This window comes from Amblyomma mixtum, chromosome 3 (genome assembly GCF_055824585.1).
Source record: "Amblyomma mixtum isolate Tamu chromosome 3, ASM5582458v1, whole genome shotgun sequence".
NCBI classification, from domain to species: domain Eukaryota; kingdom Metazoa; phylum Arthropoda; class Arachnida; order Ixodida; family Ixodidae; genus Amblyomma; species Amblyomma mixtum.
Genome location: NC_143014.1, coordinates 167,265,005 through 167,286,296, shown reverse-complemented (window position 1 = coordinate 167,286,296; position 21,292 = coordinate 167,265,005). Strand labels below are relative to the sequence as shown.

The following is a 21,292-nucleotide window of genomic DNA, read 5'->3' as shown; positions in this document are numbered from 1 at the left end:
GGGGACTTTTGGTTTATAGGGTTTAATGTACTAAAGCAACTCAGGTTATGAGGGATGCCGTAGTGGAAGGCTCCAATAAATTTCGATCTCCTGGGGTTCTTTAACATGCACTAACATCGCACAGTAGACAGGCCTCTAGCATTTCGCCTCCATCGAAATGCAACCGCCGCGGCCAGGATCGAACTCGTGTCTTTCGGGTCAGCAGCCGAGCACCATAACCACTGAGCCACCGCGGCAGCGCACCAATAGCATGGATCGTCAACAATTTTTTTTTCTTGCTCCTGGAGCTCCATGCATCCTATCGGGAATGAGCATCCGCGGCTCGGCTGGATCCCCCCCCCCCCCCCTCCCCATTTCGAACGGTCGTTTTTGGAAAACACAAAAAATGCCTAATATACGGTATATACAATCAAGTGCTTGCAGTCTGGGACTAACGACTATGGTTGCATGAATACCCTTCATTTGCTCAGAGCCTCAAGTGCACCTTTGCAACAGCTTGCTCTTCTCCAAACACCCATGTACATATACGGCACAGGACTTCGAATCTGTGGAGTGCCTAATGTGCCCAAGTGCCCAGAAACGAGGGATCCTGGGGCCCTGAAGCACAGCAGAGAGTCTCAACTATAGTGAAGCAGTTCTTGAACAGACATGCAGAGAGAATACAAGCATATGGTGTCAAATGTTATTTTTATTACACAGCTCGTAAATAATATACATTTATATACCTCACAGGAAACTAAAAACATATGTACAACAAAGACCTTGGAACATAATCTTCCTCAATCTTGGAACACTCAGTCTGTCAAGCGAAACTATGCAAGCAATGCAAACGCCACAACCATAACTTGTAGCATTGTGCAAGTATAGGTCACGGCGTGGTGCTTACTGCAAAAGCACACTGGGAAAATTTTCGTAGGCCACACTTCATCACACCATACAGTGGTTCAGCACTTGTTCACAACAGCTTGCTCAGCATAGCATGAACTTCAGCAGCTGATGCTCTCTTCTCTGGGTCTTGCACAGTGCAGTTACGGACAATTTCCCTAAGCTGAAACAGACAACAGAGAGTAAAAAAACACAGCCAGCAACAAATGCCAGTAAACACACTCAGGTACCTTGCTTTAGGACTTCAGATTTGAAGGTGATTTACATTTAGAACTTGCTGTAGGGCTAGTTGGTTCATGCTACAAATTTGAACATTGCAAAGGACGCGAGCACAGGAAATACAGGATGGATAGAAACAGCGCCTTTCTATCCACCCTGTATTTCCTGTGTTCCTTCCTTATTTCCTCTGCACCGTTCAAATTTATAAATTTTCACCTACATAAAGTGCTCTGAAAATAAAGCTTCAGGACCCAGAAGTTTGCTTCAAATAAATGAAAAATTTACTGCCAAGCTCCAACAAAACAAAACCAAGCAGAAATAAACTATAGGCCTCTACAGACAAAGCTACTTTACCTAAGCAGTATGGATAGTTAACCACAGTCAACAGCACAGAGAAATCAAGTCAAGTTCAAATTCAAGCTACTGCACTTATGATAACAAAAAATAACGAATGGCTGATTCTACAATGTGCCCCTTAAAGGAGTATAGACACCTAACTTTGGGGTGCGTGCTTTCTTGTTTGTAATGATGCGTAAGGCATTTGTATACATGGATTGCCACGTGGTATTCTCCTATGACCTCTAAATAATTAATAACTGAATTTCTTTCTCGTGCTGTTTCGGTTCCGGCTTCAATAGTCGAATGAGAACTTTGACGTTAAAATGTTGTTGGTCACGAGGCACGAAAAAACTGCAATATAATCAGTGCTTTTACATTCGTTGTCATTCCGGCTCTCAAGGAAGGCTGGCTTCAGCACTGCAGAGAATTAAAATGATGAAGCAGCAACTACATTGACGGTTTTCCATGCCTCACGTGACATACAACCACACTTAGACGTCACAGCCATCATTCAGCTGATGAAACCAAAACAGCATGACAGAAAAAGTCTATTATAAATTATTTAGCAGTTATAGGCAAATACCTGATGTTGATTCATGCATAGTAGTGTCTTCCGCATCATTGTAGAGAAGAAAACATGCAACCAAAATTAGGTGTTTATACTCCTTTCAGCTGCTTCAGCAAAGGGCAGGAAATAACAGGCTGTTTTTTCTGGACGATAACATCCCCTCCAGAGATACAATTATCAGCTGCAATTGTTTTGTACTGTTACTGCACAAAACACTTTGTATGAACTTGTTTTTGCAACATCACTAATAACTTACTAAAACCACTTTCCATGTGAGACTACCACGACGAACCCGTGTCACTGTAAAAAGTGACCATACAATTTGCAGGATACATGAAAAAAAAAACAAAGAATAAGGAGAAAGATAATTTGAAAGTGAAAACAGCAATTTGTGTATGGCAAAGCCTTCTGTGTCACAAGCCACACATGTTTGCTGGAATATTAAAACCTTCTTTTCAAGGCATGTAAAGAGCATGAAAAGTGAATTTCACACCCATACCACACACACAGATTACTACAGGTCTAGTGCAGAAAGGCCAATCAGACGCAAGTGCTATGGAGCAGTCAACCAAAGTTTCAAATCCTACGTTGCCAAAAATTATGCAATGCCTAATGCTTATACTTTAAGAATTGAAAATGCATTTCCCTTATTTGGAAGTGCACGCAAGGTATGCAAGCTGTACAGCACAACAAACCATGCCCCAGACAGCAAAATCATTGAAGCACAAATGAGTACAACTTGTGCCCTAGAATACCAAGAGGGTTCATGAAGAACAACAAAAATGCTAACATCCTGCACTCCCTGGAGCACAGAACTACCTGTGACGCTGTACTGTACCCCATCTGTTGCCCTCACGAGTGCTTCCACTTCTATGCCAACATGGACCACGTGACCACAGGAGGCACAATCTCGATAATGCCCATTATCCGCCACCCACAAGTTTTTCGCAGATCAGCCCCTCTTAGACAATATTATGGGCCAGCAAGCGGGGGTTTTAGGTAACGCATACTGTGATGATAATGCTGATGACGACACTGTTTACCTAAGAAAGAATCCCTCGCACAGCTTGTGGGTTTCTAAGTGGACACAGGCCACCAGGCGGGCTGCACGAACGAGGGAGGCAAGGCTCCTAGTTCGATGAGCGGCGTGGTTTCCACAGGGAACTGGGCCAGCGCCTCACCGTTCCCAGAGCAGAATTGACTGCTCGCGGGGCACGGCTGCTGCTGTTTGAAACTGCCGGTTGCGGCAGCGTGACACGAACTGCTTTCGCACTGGGCGGAAAGCTTGCACAGCTGAGGCATGCGACCAGCGGATACACCGCAGGGTGCTTCCGATACAGCTCCAATGGGAGCCGCGTGGTCGACATTTTGCGTTGTGTCGCCGTAAACCCCAATGGGGGCCGCGGCCAACCACGGTGTCTAGCTATTCGTAGGAACAGCAGCCAGCGGATAAAACGACGCTACAACTCCGTAGGGAGCCGACATGTAGCTGCCGAATGCCCCGCTGGGGGTGTTAGACATGGTGCGCAAGCGTGATCGTCAAGGCGACCTGCTCGGCTAATGTGCCATCAAAGGCGTAAGCGCCAATGACTTAGCACGTTGGGTGCCAGTTGTGGGTTTCTAAGTGGACACAGGCTACCACCCACCGCGGGTTCGAGCTTCGCGCGAGCCAAGGGCCCCGATCAGCCGTCACCACACACCACTGGGACACCGATGCGGTGCACTCAACCTCCGCTGGGAGGAGAGCGATTCGCCGCAAAGAAATAGGCCTCCAAGTTCACCAAGGAGACGTTTATTCACGTCGTCCTTCAGCAGTACACACACACTCAATCGTCACCCCGTCCCGGGGGCGCGCGAAGAGCAAGGCTCCGCTGCGCGCACGAAGCGACTCGAGCAATGCGCGCCGCTAGCACGCCGCTGCAGGAGAATGTCCCCGCGGCAGTGCTGTGATCTCTCTCTCGTGTCGACCGTTGGGCCGGTTGCGAGAGAGAGTGGGCAATAAACGCAAGGTACGCCTGTCGGAGGTCGCTGGACCCCGCTGGACAGGCTCGAGCCGCTGCAGGTCAGAGGACACGTGCGGGCGAGCTCGAGTATATGCACTGGTCCGAGCGGCAAAGGCCGGCAGGGACAAACAGTAACGTACGCACCTTACGCTGTCTCGGAGGGATCTCTCTCTGGGCCCCGCTCGGATGGTCGCGGGGTGCGCGGCCGCCAAAACGGGTCCCGGATTCCCGCCAAAAGGCGCCAATGGCAAAGGCCCTTGGGGAGCCGGGGCGGAGCTGTGGCTAAATGACAGTGATTAGTCACCCAGCCGCCTCTCCACCGCCTGAGGCGGGAGCAAGGGAAAGAGGAGAAACAACGCGGGAGGCCGGCACAGCCGCGCAAAGGCGACGGCGGAAAGCCAGGATTCCCACAAGCTATCATTGTAAAAGAGAATGAACGTTCGCATTCTCATCTCTCCTTCCTTGTACTGACCATAAATTCATTTGAGGAACACACGAACACTCTAGAAACTCAACAACACTTAGACGATCATCACCGAATGCAGTCAGACTGGATGCATCAAGACAGTGTGTGAAAATGCTAACCCCAATTTCTAAGATGCTGTGCAGACATGACGATGATAGTGAATGTTTATGGTGCAAGCGCATCTGCGGCCAAAGAGCGCCATGACACAAGGTATTTTTGTTTGCTCAAGGTGGGGTCAAAGACCCACTTCCCACCTTGATAGAGCCGAGCACAGGGCCACGCTCAACCACTAGGCCATCACTGCGGTATGTTGTGCAGACAGTTCACTCAGATATGTACACAGTACATGATTTGTGCCATGGTTTAAGTCGGGATTGACTGTATTCAATACCAGCGAATTGTAAGCGTACAAAACAGATTTCCAGGATGGGCAACGTGTGTGGTTATCCATATGGCCCGCAAAACTGATATTTCCTGGGATGAAGGCCACCTCAAGAACAATGAGGGCAGAATATGCAGTTGGTATCAATATAGCCAATGCTAAAATGCATAACCTCTACAGCATATGAACACAGTCAAAAATGCTATGCATTTTTCTGAGGACAAGTATGAACAAGCATGAACACCGAAGTGCAACATGCTACCATGTAATGTCCACATACACCTCATGCAGGAGCAGTGAGGTGGCGAGGAGCACCATAGCGCGGACAGGGCAGAGAATGTCACGTGGCACGTGCGCCACAGAGTGATGCGTTTTGATAGATGTCACTGGGTGCTCTTCGCGGGTGCATGGTTTTAGAATTGGGTGAGAAAAGGTTCAAATTGGTTGAGCAACAGCAACAACGATAATAGTGTTTTCAAACTTCTAAAAACTGATGTGTCTATTACTAACACCTGGCTACAAACCTCTATTAGAATTTAGTCAAATCAGTTTGCTAGTAACATGAGTCACCTTTTTCTGATGTCCGCTAACACTGGTATTATTTTACTGCAGAAAGCTTCTCTTTACCCAAAAAAAACCAAATTTTTAAAAATTAGAACCAGGCTTCCCTTAAAAACCTGGTATAGCACTTCACATTTTCGATGAGGTCACATTTAAGAGAATGCCTACTGTCTGGGCAAACTCTGCATTCACAGTACGCATGATATGACATGTTCCTTCAATTCTAGCAATGTTAAACGAGTCATCATCAACATCAGCCTGACTACGCTCACTGCAGGACAAAGGCCTCTCCCATATCTCCCAATTAACCCTGTCCTGTACCAGCTGCGGCCATCTTATCCCCACAAACTTCTTAATATCATACACTCACTTAACTATACTGTTGACTAGTGATAATTCAAACAAGGATAATTAGCACTTTCGATTGATTCAAACAAATTTCAAAAGTTTGGTTGGCTGGCTATACTTTAAATGCATTTTAAATCCATTTAATCTGGACCACAATTTTAAAATTGGGTTAATTAATATTTTTTGTCTTGTTCCAATGCTCCCGGTGCATGAAAGAGCGGTGACCGAGATTGGATGCATTAGGTTTGCGGTGCTGCGTGAACAGAAAATCTGGCCCCTCCAACCTTTAACTCCGACGCCATCCAATAGGGGGCCCTGTATGTCGTGGACTATTGGCTGCCAACCAGGGCGACACCACGCGGCAAGTGGTTGTGTCAAGAGACATGTGCGTGGGTGGGGCGAAAGACACACTGGGACTAGGGAGCAGTGAACGACCGTGTGTGTAATGCTCTTCTGTCACTGGCCGCGCCGGAATAAACGGTTGCTGTGAACTCTGTGTCATCACATGTGTAAAGACACTCGGCTATGACATGGTGGCAGCGGTGAGCAAGTAGTATGGTGCCAAGGGAGGACAAAGGGCCCGATGCTATGAAAAGCGGCCGCACACCAACCCGGTAGCACGTTAACCCTAACTATGCCATGCCCAACGACGCTGCGCCCCAAGCTCACGCTGATGGTAACGCACTGGCTGCCCCTATGTTCAACCCTCTCGCTGTTGAGCTGCCCACAAAGTTGCGACTTCAGCAGGCTTAAAGATTGGTTAAGATGGGTGTGACACTGGGAGCGGTACTGCATCATCTCTGGCCTCGTCAAGCAAGACGAAACAACACAGATTCACACGCTACTCTATGCGATGGTTCAGGAAGCGGAGGACGTGCTCTCACTGAAGCTCACAGACGTCCAGATGACATCGTACGGCCAAGTGGTGAGCGCTTTCGAAAAACACTTCATCCCGAGAACGAATGTGATCTACCAACGAGCGATGTTCAACTCGCGCAAGCAAGAACCCCAAGAAATTGTAGACGCTTTCATGACAGACCTCCTTAAAATGACGGACAAGTGCAACTACAGAGCGCTGAAGAACTAACTAATCCGCGAAAGGCTGGTAGTGGGTCTACAAGATGTCACGCTAAGCGAAAGGCTTCAATTGGATGCCGAACTCACACTGGCAAAGGCCGTTGCAGCAGCAAACAGAGATTCGTCGCAAGGAGCACCTGACCGTTGCTGTTGATGAAATCAGAAAGCCAGGACACAGAAAGAGCAGCCATAAAGAAATGAAAGCACAGGTTCAAGTGCCTCAGAGTCAGCACACCGCGAAAAGTGAAAACGCAGGATGTTGTCGGCGGTGTGGAGGAGCCCGCAATCACACGAAAGCCCAGTGCCCAGCCACAGGCAAGGTATGCAACAGCTGCGGGAAGAAAGGCCACTATGCAGTAGTCTGCCTGTCAAGTGCACGCAAAGGTGACAAGCTGAACCATTCCTCCGAGTGAAGACAGTGCATGGAAGAAGTGCATCTCAGTGAGGTATGAAGCACAACGAGCCATGGAGAATGAAAGCAAAGCAGAACGGCACACCTTTCATGTTCAAAGTCGACACAGGCGCTAACGTCACAGCAGTGTCGCTTAAGGACTACAACAGGGACACCACGGGACCCCTGGAGACAAGTCAAACACTGACTGGCCCAGGTAAACTGCCAATTGTCACAGCAGGCTACCTCACAGCCGCAATAGAATGGCAACACACAAGAGTGCAAGAGAAGGTCTTCGTCACCGAAAGGTAGAGAGTAGCCCTTCTAAGTCGTCCAGCAGTAGAGACACTAGGCATTGTGCAGCGGCCACTGGAACTTGCAGAAACACAAGAGAGCAACATCTCTGATATCCCAGCCCAGTATCCAAAGCTGACGTCGGGACTTGGACTGATGGAGACCGAGTACCGCATCAAAGTGATTAGTGACGCTAAGCCCTATGCAGTCACTTACCCAAGACGAGTGCCCCTCCCTCTTCATCCACTTGTCGAGACATGAGAAGGATGGAGGTCCTCAGTGTAATACAAAGTGTGGAGCAAGCAACTGAGTGGTGCTTCCCAATGGTGGTAGTTAGGAAGAGGAACTGAGGATATGTGTTGACTATGGCCAGCTGAACCAGCAGATCGTTCGTGAACGCATGCTGATGCCTACAGCTGCTGAATGCCTTGCTAAACTGGCCAAAGCGAAAGTCTTCAGCCGCTTAGATGCACGAGCAGGCTACTGGCAAGTTCCCCTCTCCAAAGAGTCACGTCAGGCTACAACGTTCATCACTCCGTTTGGACGATTCCAGTTCCTCAGACTGCTCTTGGGTATTTCTACAGCACCGGAGTTCTACCAATGTGAGATGCTTCGAGTCCTGGAGGGACTAGATGGACTGGCATGCCTGCAAGATGACATCATTGTGTCCGGAAGAACAGCTGAAGAGCATGACACAAATCTTCACAAACTGCTGAGTCAGCTTGTGAAAGCAGGTGTCATGCTCAACGTCAACAAATGTGCCTTTAGGCAGAAAGAGGTCAAGTTTCTGGGACACACTGTGTCCGCAGAAGGTGTCAGGGCCGACCCAGACAAAGTGGAGGCCATTATGCAGACAGGTGCACCAAAGGACACGTCTGATAGGAAGCCTAAACGAATTTTAAGTCTGGTTGTTAAGGCACCATGACATTTGTAGAAGTGGTACCTTTGAGCAGATTTTCCCTTTCATTGCCCCCAACACACCTTTGCACTACCTTACTCTTTTTTTTTTTTTTTTTTCAGATCATTAGCACTACATACTGTTCCATCGTAAGAAACATAGGACTAACAAACCACCATTGCTCAGCATACTTAGCGAAGTAGAAAGAAGGTGTTAACAGCATATCCTAAATCTGATACAATAAAGACAGTGTGGCAGATGCAGCATTCAGCCTATACTCGGGGACAACTTTTTTTTGGCGATGCTGCAGTGGCTAGGCAGGAAAGGGAAGGACACGGGCATTGTCCCTGTTCCATGTTTTCACCATTTGGCTCCATAGCTGCCCCTTTTCACACCTCCGCACCCTTAGCTTGAACAATGAACAACCCACCCCCCATGGCATGGGGACAACAGCCAGTCTCCTTCCCTTTCCTGCCTAGCCTCTAGAGCACTGCCAAGAAAAGTTGTCCTCGAGTATAGTGACTGGCCTAGTGCTAGGGGCATGCGACATGTATTTCAAAAGCAGCAGTGAGTGTGTTGGATTGGATGGCCCTTGCTCCTTCAAGCATGCTAGCAGTAGGAGGAGAAAGCCTAGAAAACAGAAAAGAAGTGAGTGCGAACCCAGAAGCCCTTTAAATACCCTGCTCCTTCTGACGACGAAGTTTCCAGTCACTAGACCTGCTCTAAGGGTTCACATCAGGCAAAACTAAGAGAAAATAAAGCAACTTCACTTTACGATGTGAACTCTATGAAGTAGATGAAGTATGAAATGTACAAAGAGAAAGCCTATGGCTTCTCCAGTCAGTGCTAAGCATCCGTGATATACCCGGCAGAGAAAGAGACAAATTATTGTTCTGAAATGACCTCGAAGGTGGGAACGGCCATGTGCACATTCTGGCACGCTGCCCTGGCCCTCCTCCCAACAAATGTGGAGGTGTGATGAGCAAAGAAGCAGAAAGTTCCAGTAATATTTGGAAGCCCAGAGGAGATAGATAAAACTCGACGTAGCTGCAGTGACAGTTCTCTTATTTTCCAGCAGCCTCAGTGGTGCCACTAGGTTCGAGAAGCTTCGCACAAGAATTTTGTCTTCCTCTGTGCACTTGCAGACTTACTGCTCCTTCCCTCGGGCTGGCAACATAAGTGAGCGAGAGGTTAGCATGCGGAAAGCTAGTGTTTGTGCGCGTTTATTGGCATTTGGTCAGGCTTTGAGCAGAAGCAGACGAACTATGGCCTATGGGAAATTGCTATGAGAAGAGAGCTACGAGCTCAGCAAGTAAGCTGAACTGGGCTAGTCGGAGCAATTGCATCTTCGAAAAACGTAGCGCGAAACACAAGACACAGGTAAGGTGAAGACAGGACACGAGCGCTTCTCACGACTAAATTTTTATTAGGAAGGATAACAGAATATATACCACAGATATGGAGGCGAAGAGAAAGAAGGAAACAACAAAATAACAACTCAAAAAAAAAAAACAAGAACAAGACGAGAAGATAAGAGGTCGGCGATGGACGCAGGTACATAGCATTGCAATATAAAACACGTGCACAGTTACTTGACAACCGATTGGAGGTACACAATCTCACTTTTTGTTAAGGCGATCGATGCGTCACTAATACACTCCCCCCCCCCTTTCGCGATATAGAACGCTTCAATAATCTCCCTTGTACGTTGGTGATATGCCCTGTCAAGAACAACAGTCTTATCGAAAAGGGGGTGACATTTACAATCCCTGCAATGCTTCGGTAAATTTTCAAGAGCTGTTGGCGTCAAAGAATTTCTGTGTTCAAACAGCCGGACATTTAGACACCGCCCGGTCTGCCCTACATAGAATTTTCCACACGAAAGAGGAATCTTATAAATCACCTCTTTTTTACATGGCACGAACCTTGATTTGTGATTAACATGGCAACGATGATCACTTTTCAATCCCTCTGCTTTCGCTCTGACCACCGCACACAATCCAGATAACTTCACGGGAGCTGAGATTACTGTGCCCACCTCGTAACGATTGGCAACATTTCGTAACCCATGTGAAAAACGATGTACATAGGGCAAAACGACAGGTTTCTTTTTCGCGTCGAATAACATAGCCTTCTTGGCATCCTTGCCCTTGAGCCACAACAGGAGTTTTTCGCAACTAGTGCTAATCAACGAAAGCGGATAACCGGACTTAGTCAATCTATTAACTTGTTCATGAAAACTTGTGGCTATTTTATCATGGCAAGACTTAAGTAAAGCAGAGCGTAAGCATGAGGAGACAATTGCATTTTTTACTACTTTAGAATGCCCGGAGTGAAAATGGAGTAAAGGTTTAGAAGACCTAGGGTGGTAGCCCCAGCAAAGATGCTTATTGCCAGAATGAAGAGATAAGTCAAGAAATTGAAGAGAGTTTTCATTAGGCAATTCGAAAGTGAAACTCAAACCTTGACCACATGTCTTAAATACCTTTAAAACGTCAACGACCGAGTGATTGAAACGATCAGAGGGAAGAAGAACCAAATAGTCATCAACATACCGAAAAATGTTCAATGATAGGCCGTCCAGATTCCTCTCAATTGTTTTGTCGATTTGGCTAAGGAAAATGTTTGACAGAACCGGAGCTACCCGTGAGCCGATACAGATCCCCGATTTTTGCAGGAAAAACGACCCTTTCCAACCCACAAATGTGGACTTCAGGTAGAATGATACCAATTCCAAAAAGGAATCCACGGGCATGCCACTATGATTGATGAACCGCGCCTCATCATTGCAGTCGCAGATGCACGTCCGAACACTTTGCAAAAGAGCATCGTGGGGTATATCATAGTAAAGATTCTCCACATCAATGCTGAAAGCCCGGAGCCCCCTCGTGTCGGACGTCTGTAGGTGCTGGACGATCTTCTCCGAATTAGGTACTAGGAACGGGTCATCAATTTCTAAGGCCGAAAGGCTCCTAAGCAAGAAGCCTGAGATGGCATGTTGCCATGAGCCCGCTTCAGACACGATCGCCCTGAATGGAAAGTCAGGCTTATGTGTTTTGACTGAGAAAAAAATGTCCAAATGCGACACTTTTGCGCCCTTGACAGCTTTCGCTAGGCGATCCATCGACATCTCTTCAAGCAGAGATATCGCCCTCTGCTTGACCTGGGCTGCTTTTTTGGTGACCTGGTGAAAATTCTTTTCCATTGCACCGTTGGCTTTTTCCAGATACATATCATTGGGCATGACGACAAAGAAGCCCTCCTTATCCGAAACCAGCACCCTTAATTTTGAAGAGACCAAGAAATCAGCCAAACTTTTGATTGGGGACTTACATTGCTCGACGTCACATGTCCTAGTCACAGCATCTACACACTCTTCCACACAGCGAGCCCGCACATCGTCCCGTGTCCGAGCAGAAATGGACCTCACCAATGCCAGTTTGTCGAAGGGGTTCAAAGCTGGTTGGAAGGCGTATTTCGGCCCAAGTTGTAGTGTCCTCAGGTGTTTCTCAGGGAGGCGCTGATTTCCTAGTACGATCACCTTTTCTTCCGGGGGTCGTTTTTTCTTCTTGCCAGGAAGACGGATCCGCACCGACGCCCACAGAAATTCCGTGGCCTGCTCCGCAGTCCGGCACCAGTCACGGTAGGTAGGAAGGTAGTTCGGACCGTTGAGTTCGCACACCAGACGAAGGCAGTCCTTGTAGTGTCTGACTTGTCGCCACCACTCGGAACAGAGGATGCGACTGACACGGCGAGAGTGTCCCACAGACGGCTTCATTGAACCACACATACCATGGAATTCCGGGAGAATCAGGCCTTGTTTGGAGTACCATGAAGCAGTTCTTGCTTTAACCACACAAATGGCAATTAGTGACGCCAAAGTGGCTGGGTTTAGAAAGCGTGGGTTAGGACATGAAAAAGAGCCCGATGTACAAGAAAGGAACTGCACAAGTAAGCTGAACTGGGCTAGTCGGAGCAATTGCATCTTCGAAAAACGTAGCGCGAAACACAAGACACAGGTAAGGTGAAGACAGGACACGAGCGCTTCTCACGACTAAATTTTTATTAGGAAGGATAACAGAATATATACCACAGATATGGAGGCGAAGAGAAAGAAGGAAACAACAAAATAACAACTCAAAAAAAACAAGAACAAGACGAGAAGATAAGAGGTCGGCGATGGACGCAGGTACATAGCATTGCAATATAAAACACGTGCACAGTTACTTGACAACCGATTGGAGGTACACAATCTCACTTTTTGTTAAGGCGATCGATGCGTCACTAATACACTCCCCCCCCCCTTTCGCGATATAGAACGCTTCAATAATCTCCCTTGTACGTTGGTGATATGCCCTGTCAAGAACAACAGTCTTATCGAAAAGGGGGTGACATTTACAATCCCTGCAATGCTTCGGTAAATTTTCAAGAGCTGTTGGCGTCAAAGAATTTCTGTGTTCAAACAGCCGGACATTTAGACACCGCCCGGTCTGCCCTACATAGAATTTTCCACACGAAAGAGGAATCTTATAAATCACCTCTTTTTTACATGGCACGAACCTTGATTTGTGATTAACATGGCAACGATGATCACTTTTCAATCCCTCTGCTTTCGCTCTGACCACCGCACACAATCCAGATAACTTCACGGGAGCTGAGATTACTGTGCCCACCTCGTAACGATTGGCAACATTTCGTAACCCATGTGAAAAACGATGTACATAGGGCAAAACGACAGGTTTCTTTTTCGCGTCGAATAACATAGCCTTCTTGGCATCCTTGCCCTTGAGCCACAACAGGAGTTTTTCGCAACTAGTGCTAATCAACGAAAGCGGATAACCGGACTTAGTCAATCTATTAACTTGTTCATGAAAACTTGTGGCTATTTTATCATGGCAAGACTTAAGTAAAGCAGAGCGTAAGCATGAGGAGACAATTGCATTTTTTACTACTTTAGAATGCCCGGAGTGAAAATGGAGTAAAGGTTTAGAAGACCTAGGGTGGTAGCCCCAGCAAAGATGCTTATTGCCAGAATGAAGAGATAAGTCAAGAAATTGAAGAGAGTTTTCATTAGGCAATTCGAAAGTGAAACTCAAACCTTGACCACATGTCTTAAATACCTTTAAAACGTCAACGACCGAGTGATTGAAACGATCAGAGGGAAGAAGAACCAAATAGTCATCAACATACCGAAAAATGTTCAATGATAGGCCGTCCAGATTCCTCTCAATTGTTTTGTCGATTTGGCTAAGGAAAATGTTTGACAGAACCGGAGCTACCCGTGAGCCGATACAGATCCCCGATTTTTGCAGGAAAAACGACCCTTTCCAACCCACAAATGTGGACTTCAGGTAGAATGATACCAATTCCAAAAAGGAATCCACGGGCATGCCACTATGATTGATGAACCGCGCCTCATCATTGCAGTCGCAGATGCACGTCCGAACACTTTGCAAAAGAGCATCGTGGGGTATATCATAGTAAAGATTCTCCACATCAATGCTGAAAGCCCGGAGCCCCCTCGTGTCGGACGTCTGTAGGTGCTGGACGATCTTCTCCGAATTAGGTACTAGGAACGGGTCATCAATTTCTAAGGCCGAAAGGCTCCTAAGCAAGAAGCCTGAGATGGCATGTTGCCATGAGCCCGCTTCAGACACGATCGCCCTGAATGGAAAGTCAGGCTTATGTGTTTTGACTGAGAAAAAAATGTCCAAATGCGACACTTTTGCGCCCTTGACAGCTTTCGCTAGGCGATCCATCGACATCTCTTCAAGCAGAGATATCGCCCTCTGCTTGACCTGGGCTGCTTTTTTGGTGACCTGGTGAAAATTCTTTTCCATTGCACCGTTGGCTTTTTCCAGATACATATCATTGGGCATGACGACAAAGAAGCCCTCCTTATCCGAAACCAGCACCCTTAATTTTGAAGAGACCAAGAAATCAGCCAAACTTTTGATTGGGGACTTACATTGCTCGACGTCACATGTCCTAGTCACAGCATCTACACACTCTTCCACACAGCGAGCCCGCACATCGTCCCGTGTCCGAGCAGAAATGGACCTCACCAATGCCAGTTTGTCGAAGGGGTTCAAAGCTGGTTGGAAGGCGTATTTCGGCCCAAGTTGTAGTGTCCTCAGGTGTTTCTCAGGGAGGCGCTGATTTCCTAGTACGATCACCTTTTCTTCCGGGGGTCGTTTTTTCTTCTTGCCAGGAAGACGGATCCGCACCGACGCCCACAGAAATTCCGTGGCCTGCTCCGCAGTCCGGCACCAGTCACGGTAGGTAGGAAGGTAGTTCGGCCTATCATTGAACATTTTTCGGTATGTTGATGACTATTTGGTTCTTCTTCCCTCTGATCGTTTCAATCACTCGGTCGTTGACGTTTTAAAGGTATTTAAGACATGTGGTCAAGGTTTGAGTTTCACTTTCGAATTGCCTAATGAAAACTCTCTTCAATTTCTTGACTTATCTCTTCATTCTGGCAATAAGCATCTTTGCTGGGGCTACCACCCTAGGTCTTCTAAACCTTTACTCCATTTTCACTCCGGGCATTCTAAAGTAGTAAAAAATGCAATTGTCTCCTCATGCTTACGCTCTGCTTTACTTAAGTCTTGCCATGATAAAATAGCCACAAGTTTTCATGAACAAGTTAATAGATTGACTAAGTCCGGTTATCCGCTTTCGTTGATTAGCACTAGTTGCGAAAAACTCCTGTTGTGGCTCAAGGGCAAGGATGCCAAGAAGGCTATGTTATTCGACGCGAAAAAGAAACCTGTCGTTTTGCCCTATGTACATCGTTTTTCACATGGGTTACGAAATGTTGCCAATCGTTACGAGGTGGGCACAGTAATCTCAGCTCCCGTGAAGTTATCTGGATTGTGTGCGGTGGTCAGAGCGAAAGCAGAGGGATTGAAAAGTGATCATCGTTGCCATGTTAATCACAAATCAAGGTTCGTGCCATGTAAAAAAGAGGTGATTTATAAGATTCCTCTTTCGTGTGGAAAATTCTATGTAGGGCAGACCGGGCGGTGTCTAAATGTCCGGCTGTTTGAACACAGAAATTCTTTGACGCCAACAGCTCTTGAAAATTTACCGAAGCATTGCAGGGATTGTAAATGTCACCCCCTTTTCGATAAGACTGTTGTTCTTGACAGGGCATATCACCAACGTACAAGGGAGATTATTGAAGCGTTCTATATCGCGAAAGGGGGGGGGGAGTGTATTAGTGACGCATCGATCGCCTTAACAAAAAGTGAGATTGTGTACCTCCAATCGGTTGTCAAGTAACTGTGCACGTGTTTTATATTGCATTGCTATGTACCTGCGTCCATCGCCGACCTCTTATCTTCTCGTCTTGTTCTTGTTTTTTTTTGAGTTGTTATTTTGTTGTTTCCTTCTTTCTCTTCGCCTCCATATCTGTGGTATATATTCTGTTATCCTTCCTAATAAAAATTTAGTCGTGAGAAGCGCTCGTGTCCTGTCTTCACCTTACCTGTGTCTTGTGTTTCGCGCTACGTTTTTCGAAGATGCAATTGCTCCGACTAGCCCAGTTCAGCTTACTTGTGCAGTTCCTTTCTTGTACATCGGGCTCTTTTTCATGTCCTAACCCACGCTTTCTAAACCCAGCCACTTTGGCGTCACTAATTGCCATTTGTGTGGTTAAAGCAAGAACTGCTTCATGGTACTCCAAACAAGGCCTGATTCTCCCGGAATTCCATGGTATGTGTGGTTCAATGAAGCCGTCTGTGGGACACTCTCGCCGTGTCAGTCGCATCCTCTGTTCCGAGTGGTGGCGACAAGTCAGACACTACAAGGACTGCCTTCGTCTGGTGTGCGAACTCAACGGTCCGAACTACCTTCCTACCTACCGTGACTGGTGCCGGACTGCGGAGCAGGCCACGGAATTTCTGTGGGCGTCGGTGCGGATCCGTCTTCCTGGCAAGAAGAAAAAACGACCCCCGGAAGAAAAGGTGATCGTACTAGGAAATCAGCGCCTCCCTGAGAAACACCTGAGGACACTACAACTTGGGCCGAAATACGCCTTCCAACCAGCTTTGAACCCCTTCGACAAACTGGCATTGGTGAGGTCCATTTCTGCTCGGACACGGGACGATGTGCGGGCTCGCTGTGTGGAAGAGTGTGTAGATGCTGTGACTAGGACATGTGACGTCGAGCAATGTAAGTCCCCAATCAAAAGTTTGGCTGATTTCTTGGTCTCTTCAAAATTAAGGGTGCTGGTTTCGGATAAGGAGGGCTTCTTTGTCGTCATGCCCAATGATATGTATCTGGAAAAAGCCAACGGTGCAATGGAAAAGAATTTTCACCAGGTCACCAAAAAAGCAGCCCAGGTCAAGCAGAGGGCGATATCTCTGCTTGAAGAGATGTCGATGGATCGCCTAGCGAAAGCTGTCAAGGGCGCAAAAGTGTCGCATTTGGACATTTTTTTCTCAGTCAAAACACATAAGCCTGACTTTCCATTCAGGGCGATCGTGTCTGAAGCGGGCTCATGGCAACATGCCATCTCAGGCTTCTTGCTTAGGAGCCTTTCGGCCTTAGAAATTGATGACCCGTTCCTAGTACCTAATTCGGAGAAGATCGTCCAGCACCTACAGACGTCCGACACGAGGGGGCTCCGGGCTTTCAGCATTGATGTGGAGAATCTTTACTATGATATACCCCACGATGCTCTTTTGCAAAGTGTTCGGACGTGCATCTGCGACTGCAATGATGAGGCGCGGTTCATCAATCATAGTGGCATGCCCGTGGATTCCTTTTTGGAATTGGTATCATTCTACCTGAAGTCCACATTTGTGGGTTGGAAAGGGTCGTTTTTCCTGCAAAAATCGGGGATCTGTATCGGCTCACGGGTAGCTCCGGTTCTGTCAAACATTTTCCTTAGCCAAATCGACAAAACAATTGAGAGGAATCTGGACGGCCTATCATTGAACATTTTTCGGTATGTTGATGACTATTTGGTTCTTCTTCCCTCTGATCGTTTCAATCACTCGGTCGTTGACGTTTTAAAGGTATTTAAGACATGTGGTCAAGGTTTGAGTTTCACTTTCGAATTGCCTAATGAAAACTCTCTTCAATTTCTTGACTTATCTCTTCATTCTGGCAATAAGCATCTTTGCTGGGGCTACCACCCTAGGTCTTCTAAACCTTTACTCCATTTTCACTCCGGGCATTCTAAAGTAGTAAAAAATGCAATTGTCTCCTCATGCTTACGCTCTGCTTTACTTAAGTCTTGCCATGATAAAATAGCCACAAGTTTTCATGAACAAGTTAATAGATTGACTAAGTCCGGTTATCCGCTTTCGTTGATTAGCACTAGTTGCGAAAAACTCCTGTTGTGGCTCAAGGGCAAGGATGCCAAGAAGGCTATGTTATTCGACGCGAAAAAGAAACCTGTCGTTTTGCCCTATGTACATCGTTTTTCACATGGGTTACGAAATGTTGCCAATCGTTACGAGGTGGGCACAGTAATCTCAGCTCCCGTGAAGTTATCTGGATTGTGTGCGGTGGTCAGAGCGAAAGCAGAGGGATTGAAAAGTGATCATCGTTGCCATGTTAATCACAAATCAAGGTTCGTGCCATGTAAAAAAGAGGTGATTTATAAGATTCCTCTTTCGTGTGGAAAATTCTATGTAGGGCAGACCGGGCGGTGTCTAAATGTCCGGCTGTTTGAACACAGAAATTCTTTGACGCCAACAGCTCTTGAAAATTTACCGAAGCATTGCAGGGATTGTAAATGTCACCCCCTTTTCGATAAGACTGTTGTTCTTGACAGGGCATATCACCAACGTACAAGGGAGATTATTGAAGCGTTCTATATCGCGAAAGGGGGGGGGGAGTGTATTAGTGACGCATCGATCGCCTTAACAAAAAGTGAGATTGTGTACCTCCAATCGGTTGTCAAGTAACTGTGCACGTGTTTTATATTGCAATGCTATGTACCTGCGTCCATCGCCGACCTCTTATCTTCTCGTCTTGTTCTTGTTTTTTTGAGTTGTTATTTTGTTGTTTCCTTCTTTCTCTTCGCCTCCATATCTGTGGTATATATTCTGTTATCCTTCCTAATAAAAATTTAGTCGTGAGAAGCGCTCGTGTCCTGTCTTCACCTTACCTGTGTCTTGTGTTTCGCGCTACGTTTTTCGAAGATGCAATTGCTCCGACTAGCCCAGTTCAGCTTACTTGTGCAGTTCCTTTCTTGTACATCGGGCTCTTTTTCATGTCCTAACCCACGCTTTCTAAACCCAGCCACTTTGGCGTCACTAATTGCCATTTGTGTGGTTAAAGCAAGAACTGCTTCATGGTACTCCAAACAAGGCCTGATTCTCCCGGAATTCCATGGTATGTGTGGTTCAATGAAGCCGTCTGTGGGACACTCTCGCCGTGTCAGTCGCATCCTCTGTTCCGAGTGGTGGCGACAAGTCAGACACTACAAGGACTGCCTTCGTCTGGTGTGCGAACTCAACGGTCCGAACTACCTTCCTACCTACCGTGACTGGTGCCGGACTGCGGAGCAGGCCACGGAATTTCTGCGGGCGTCGGTGCGGATCCGTCTTCCTGGCAAGAAGAAAAAACGACCCCCGGAAGAAAAGGTGATCGTACTAGGAAATCAGCGCCTCCCTGAGAAACACCTGAGGACACTACAACTTGGGCCGAAATACGCCTTCCAACCAGCTTTGAACCCCTTCGACAAACTGGCATTGGTGAGGTCCATTTCTGCTCGGACACGGGACGATGTGCGGGCTCGCTGTGTGGAAGAGTGTGTAGATGCTGTGACTAGGACATGTGACGTCGAGCAATGTAAGTCCCCAATCAAAAGTTTGGCTGATTTCTTGGTCTCTTCAAAATTAAGGGTGCTGGTTTCGGATAAGGAGGGCTTCTTTGTCGTCATGCCCAATGATATGTATCTGGAAAAAGCCAACGGTGCAATGGAAAAGAATTTTCACCAGGTCACCAAAAAAGCAGCCCAGGTCAAGCAGAGGGCGATATCTCTGCTTGAAGAGATGTCGATGGATCGCCTAGCGAAAGCTGTCAAGGGCGCAAAAGTGTCGCATTTGGACATTTTTTTCTCAGTCAAAACACATAAGCCTGACTTTCCATTCAGGGCGATCGTGTCTGAAGCGGGCTCATGGCAACATGCCATCTCAGGCTTCTTGCTTAGGAGCCTTTCGGCCTTAGAAATTGATGACCCGTTCCTAGTACCTAATTCGGAGAAGATCGTCCAGCACCTACAGACGTCCGACACGAGGGGGCTCCGGGCTTTCAGCATTGATGTGGAGAATCTTTACTATGATATACCCCACGATGCTCTTTTGCAAAGTGTTCGGACGTGCATCTGCGACTGCAATGATGAGGCGCGGTTCATCAATCATAGTGGCATGCCCGTGGATTCCTTTTTGGAATTGGTATCATTCTACCTGAAGTCCACATTTGTGGGTTGGAAAGGGTCGTTTTTCCTGCAAAAATCGGGGATCTGTATCGGCTCACGGGTAGCTCCGGTTCTGTCAAACATTTTCCTTAGCCAAATCGACAAAACAATTGAGAGGAATCTGGACGGCCTATCATTGAACATTTTTCGGTATGTTGATGACTATTTGGTTCTTCTTCCCTCTGATCGTTTCAATCACTCGGTCGTTGACGTTTTAAAGGTATTTAAGACATGTGGTCAAGGTTTGAGTTTCACTTTCGAATTGCCTAATGAAAACTCTCTTCAATTTCTTGACTTATCTCTTCATTCTGGCAATAAGCATCTTTGCTGGGGCTACCACCCTAGGTCTTCTAAACCTTTACTCCATTTTCACTCCGGGCATTCTAAAGTAGTAAAAAATGCAATTGTCTCCTCATGCTTACGCTCTGCTTTACTTAAGTCTTGCCATGATAAAATAGCCACAAGTTTTCATGAACAAGTTAATAGATTGACTAAGTCCGGTTATCCGCTTTCGTTGATTAGCACTAGTTGCGAAAAACTCCTGTTGTGGCTCAAGGGCAAGGATGCCAAGAAGGCTATGTTATTCGACGCGAAAAAGAAACCTGTCGTTTTGCCCTATGTACATCGTTTTTCACATGGGTTACGAAATGTTGCCAATCGTTACGAGGTGGGCACAGTAATCTCAGCTCCCGTGAAGTTATCTGGATTGTGTGCGGTGGTCAGAGCGAAAGCAGAGGGATTGAAAAGTGATCATCGTTGCCATGTTAATCACAAATCAAGGTTCGTGCCATGTAAAAAAGAGGTGATTTATAAGATTCCTCTTTCGTGTGGAAAATTCTATGTAGGGCAGACCGGGCGGTGTCTAAATGTCCGGCTGTTTGAACACAGAAATTCTTTGACGCCAACAGCTCTTGAAAATTTACCGAAGCATTGCAGGGATTGTAAATGTCACCCCCTTTTCGATAAGACTGTTGTTCTTGACAGGGCATATCACCAACGTACAAGGGAGATTATTGAAGCGTTCTATATCGCGAAAGGGGGGGGGGGAGTGTATTAGTGACGCATCGATCGCCTTAACAAAAAGTGAGATTGTGTACCTCCAATCGGTTGTCAAGTAACTGTGCACGTGTTTTATATTGCAATGCTATGTACCTGCGTCCATCGCCGACCTCTTATCTTCTCGTCTTGTTCTTGTTTTTTTGAGTTGTTATTTTGTTGTTTCCTTCTTTCTCTTCGCCTCCATATCTGTGGTATATATTCTGTTATCCTTCCTAATAAAAATTTAGTCGTGAGAAGCGCTCGTGTCCTGTCTTCACCTTACCTGTGTCTTGTGTTTCGCGCTACGTTTTTCGAAGATGCAATTGCTCCGACTAGCCCAGTTCAGCTTACTTGTGCAGTTCCTTTCTTGTACATCGGGCTCT

The 21,292-nt window shown here is 46.8% G+C and overlaps 1 protein-coding gene across 5 annotated transcripts in view; it reads right to left on the bottom strand.

Annotated features, from left to right (window-relative positions):
* Window positions 1–670: 670 nt before the first annotated feature.
* LOC149352627 (uncharacterized) overlaps window positions 671–21,292 on the bottom strand; it is a 36,695-nt gene continuing 16,073 nt past the window's right edge. For all 5 annotated transcript variants that reach the window (XR_016290831.1, XR_016290832.1, XM_089581826.1 and 2 more), the window contains one exon: window positions 671–1,048. Coding sequence is in view for 3 of the 5 variants with exons in the window: in XM_089581826.1 (XP_089437952.1) it covers window positions 956–1,048 (93 nt within the window). In the remaining 2 variants the exon portion in view is untranslated. The remainder of the gene's footprint in view (window positions 1,049–21,292) is intronic.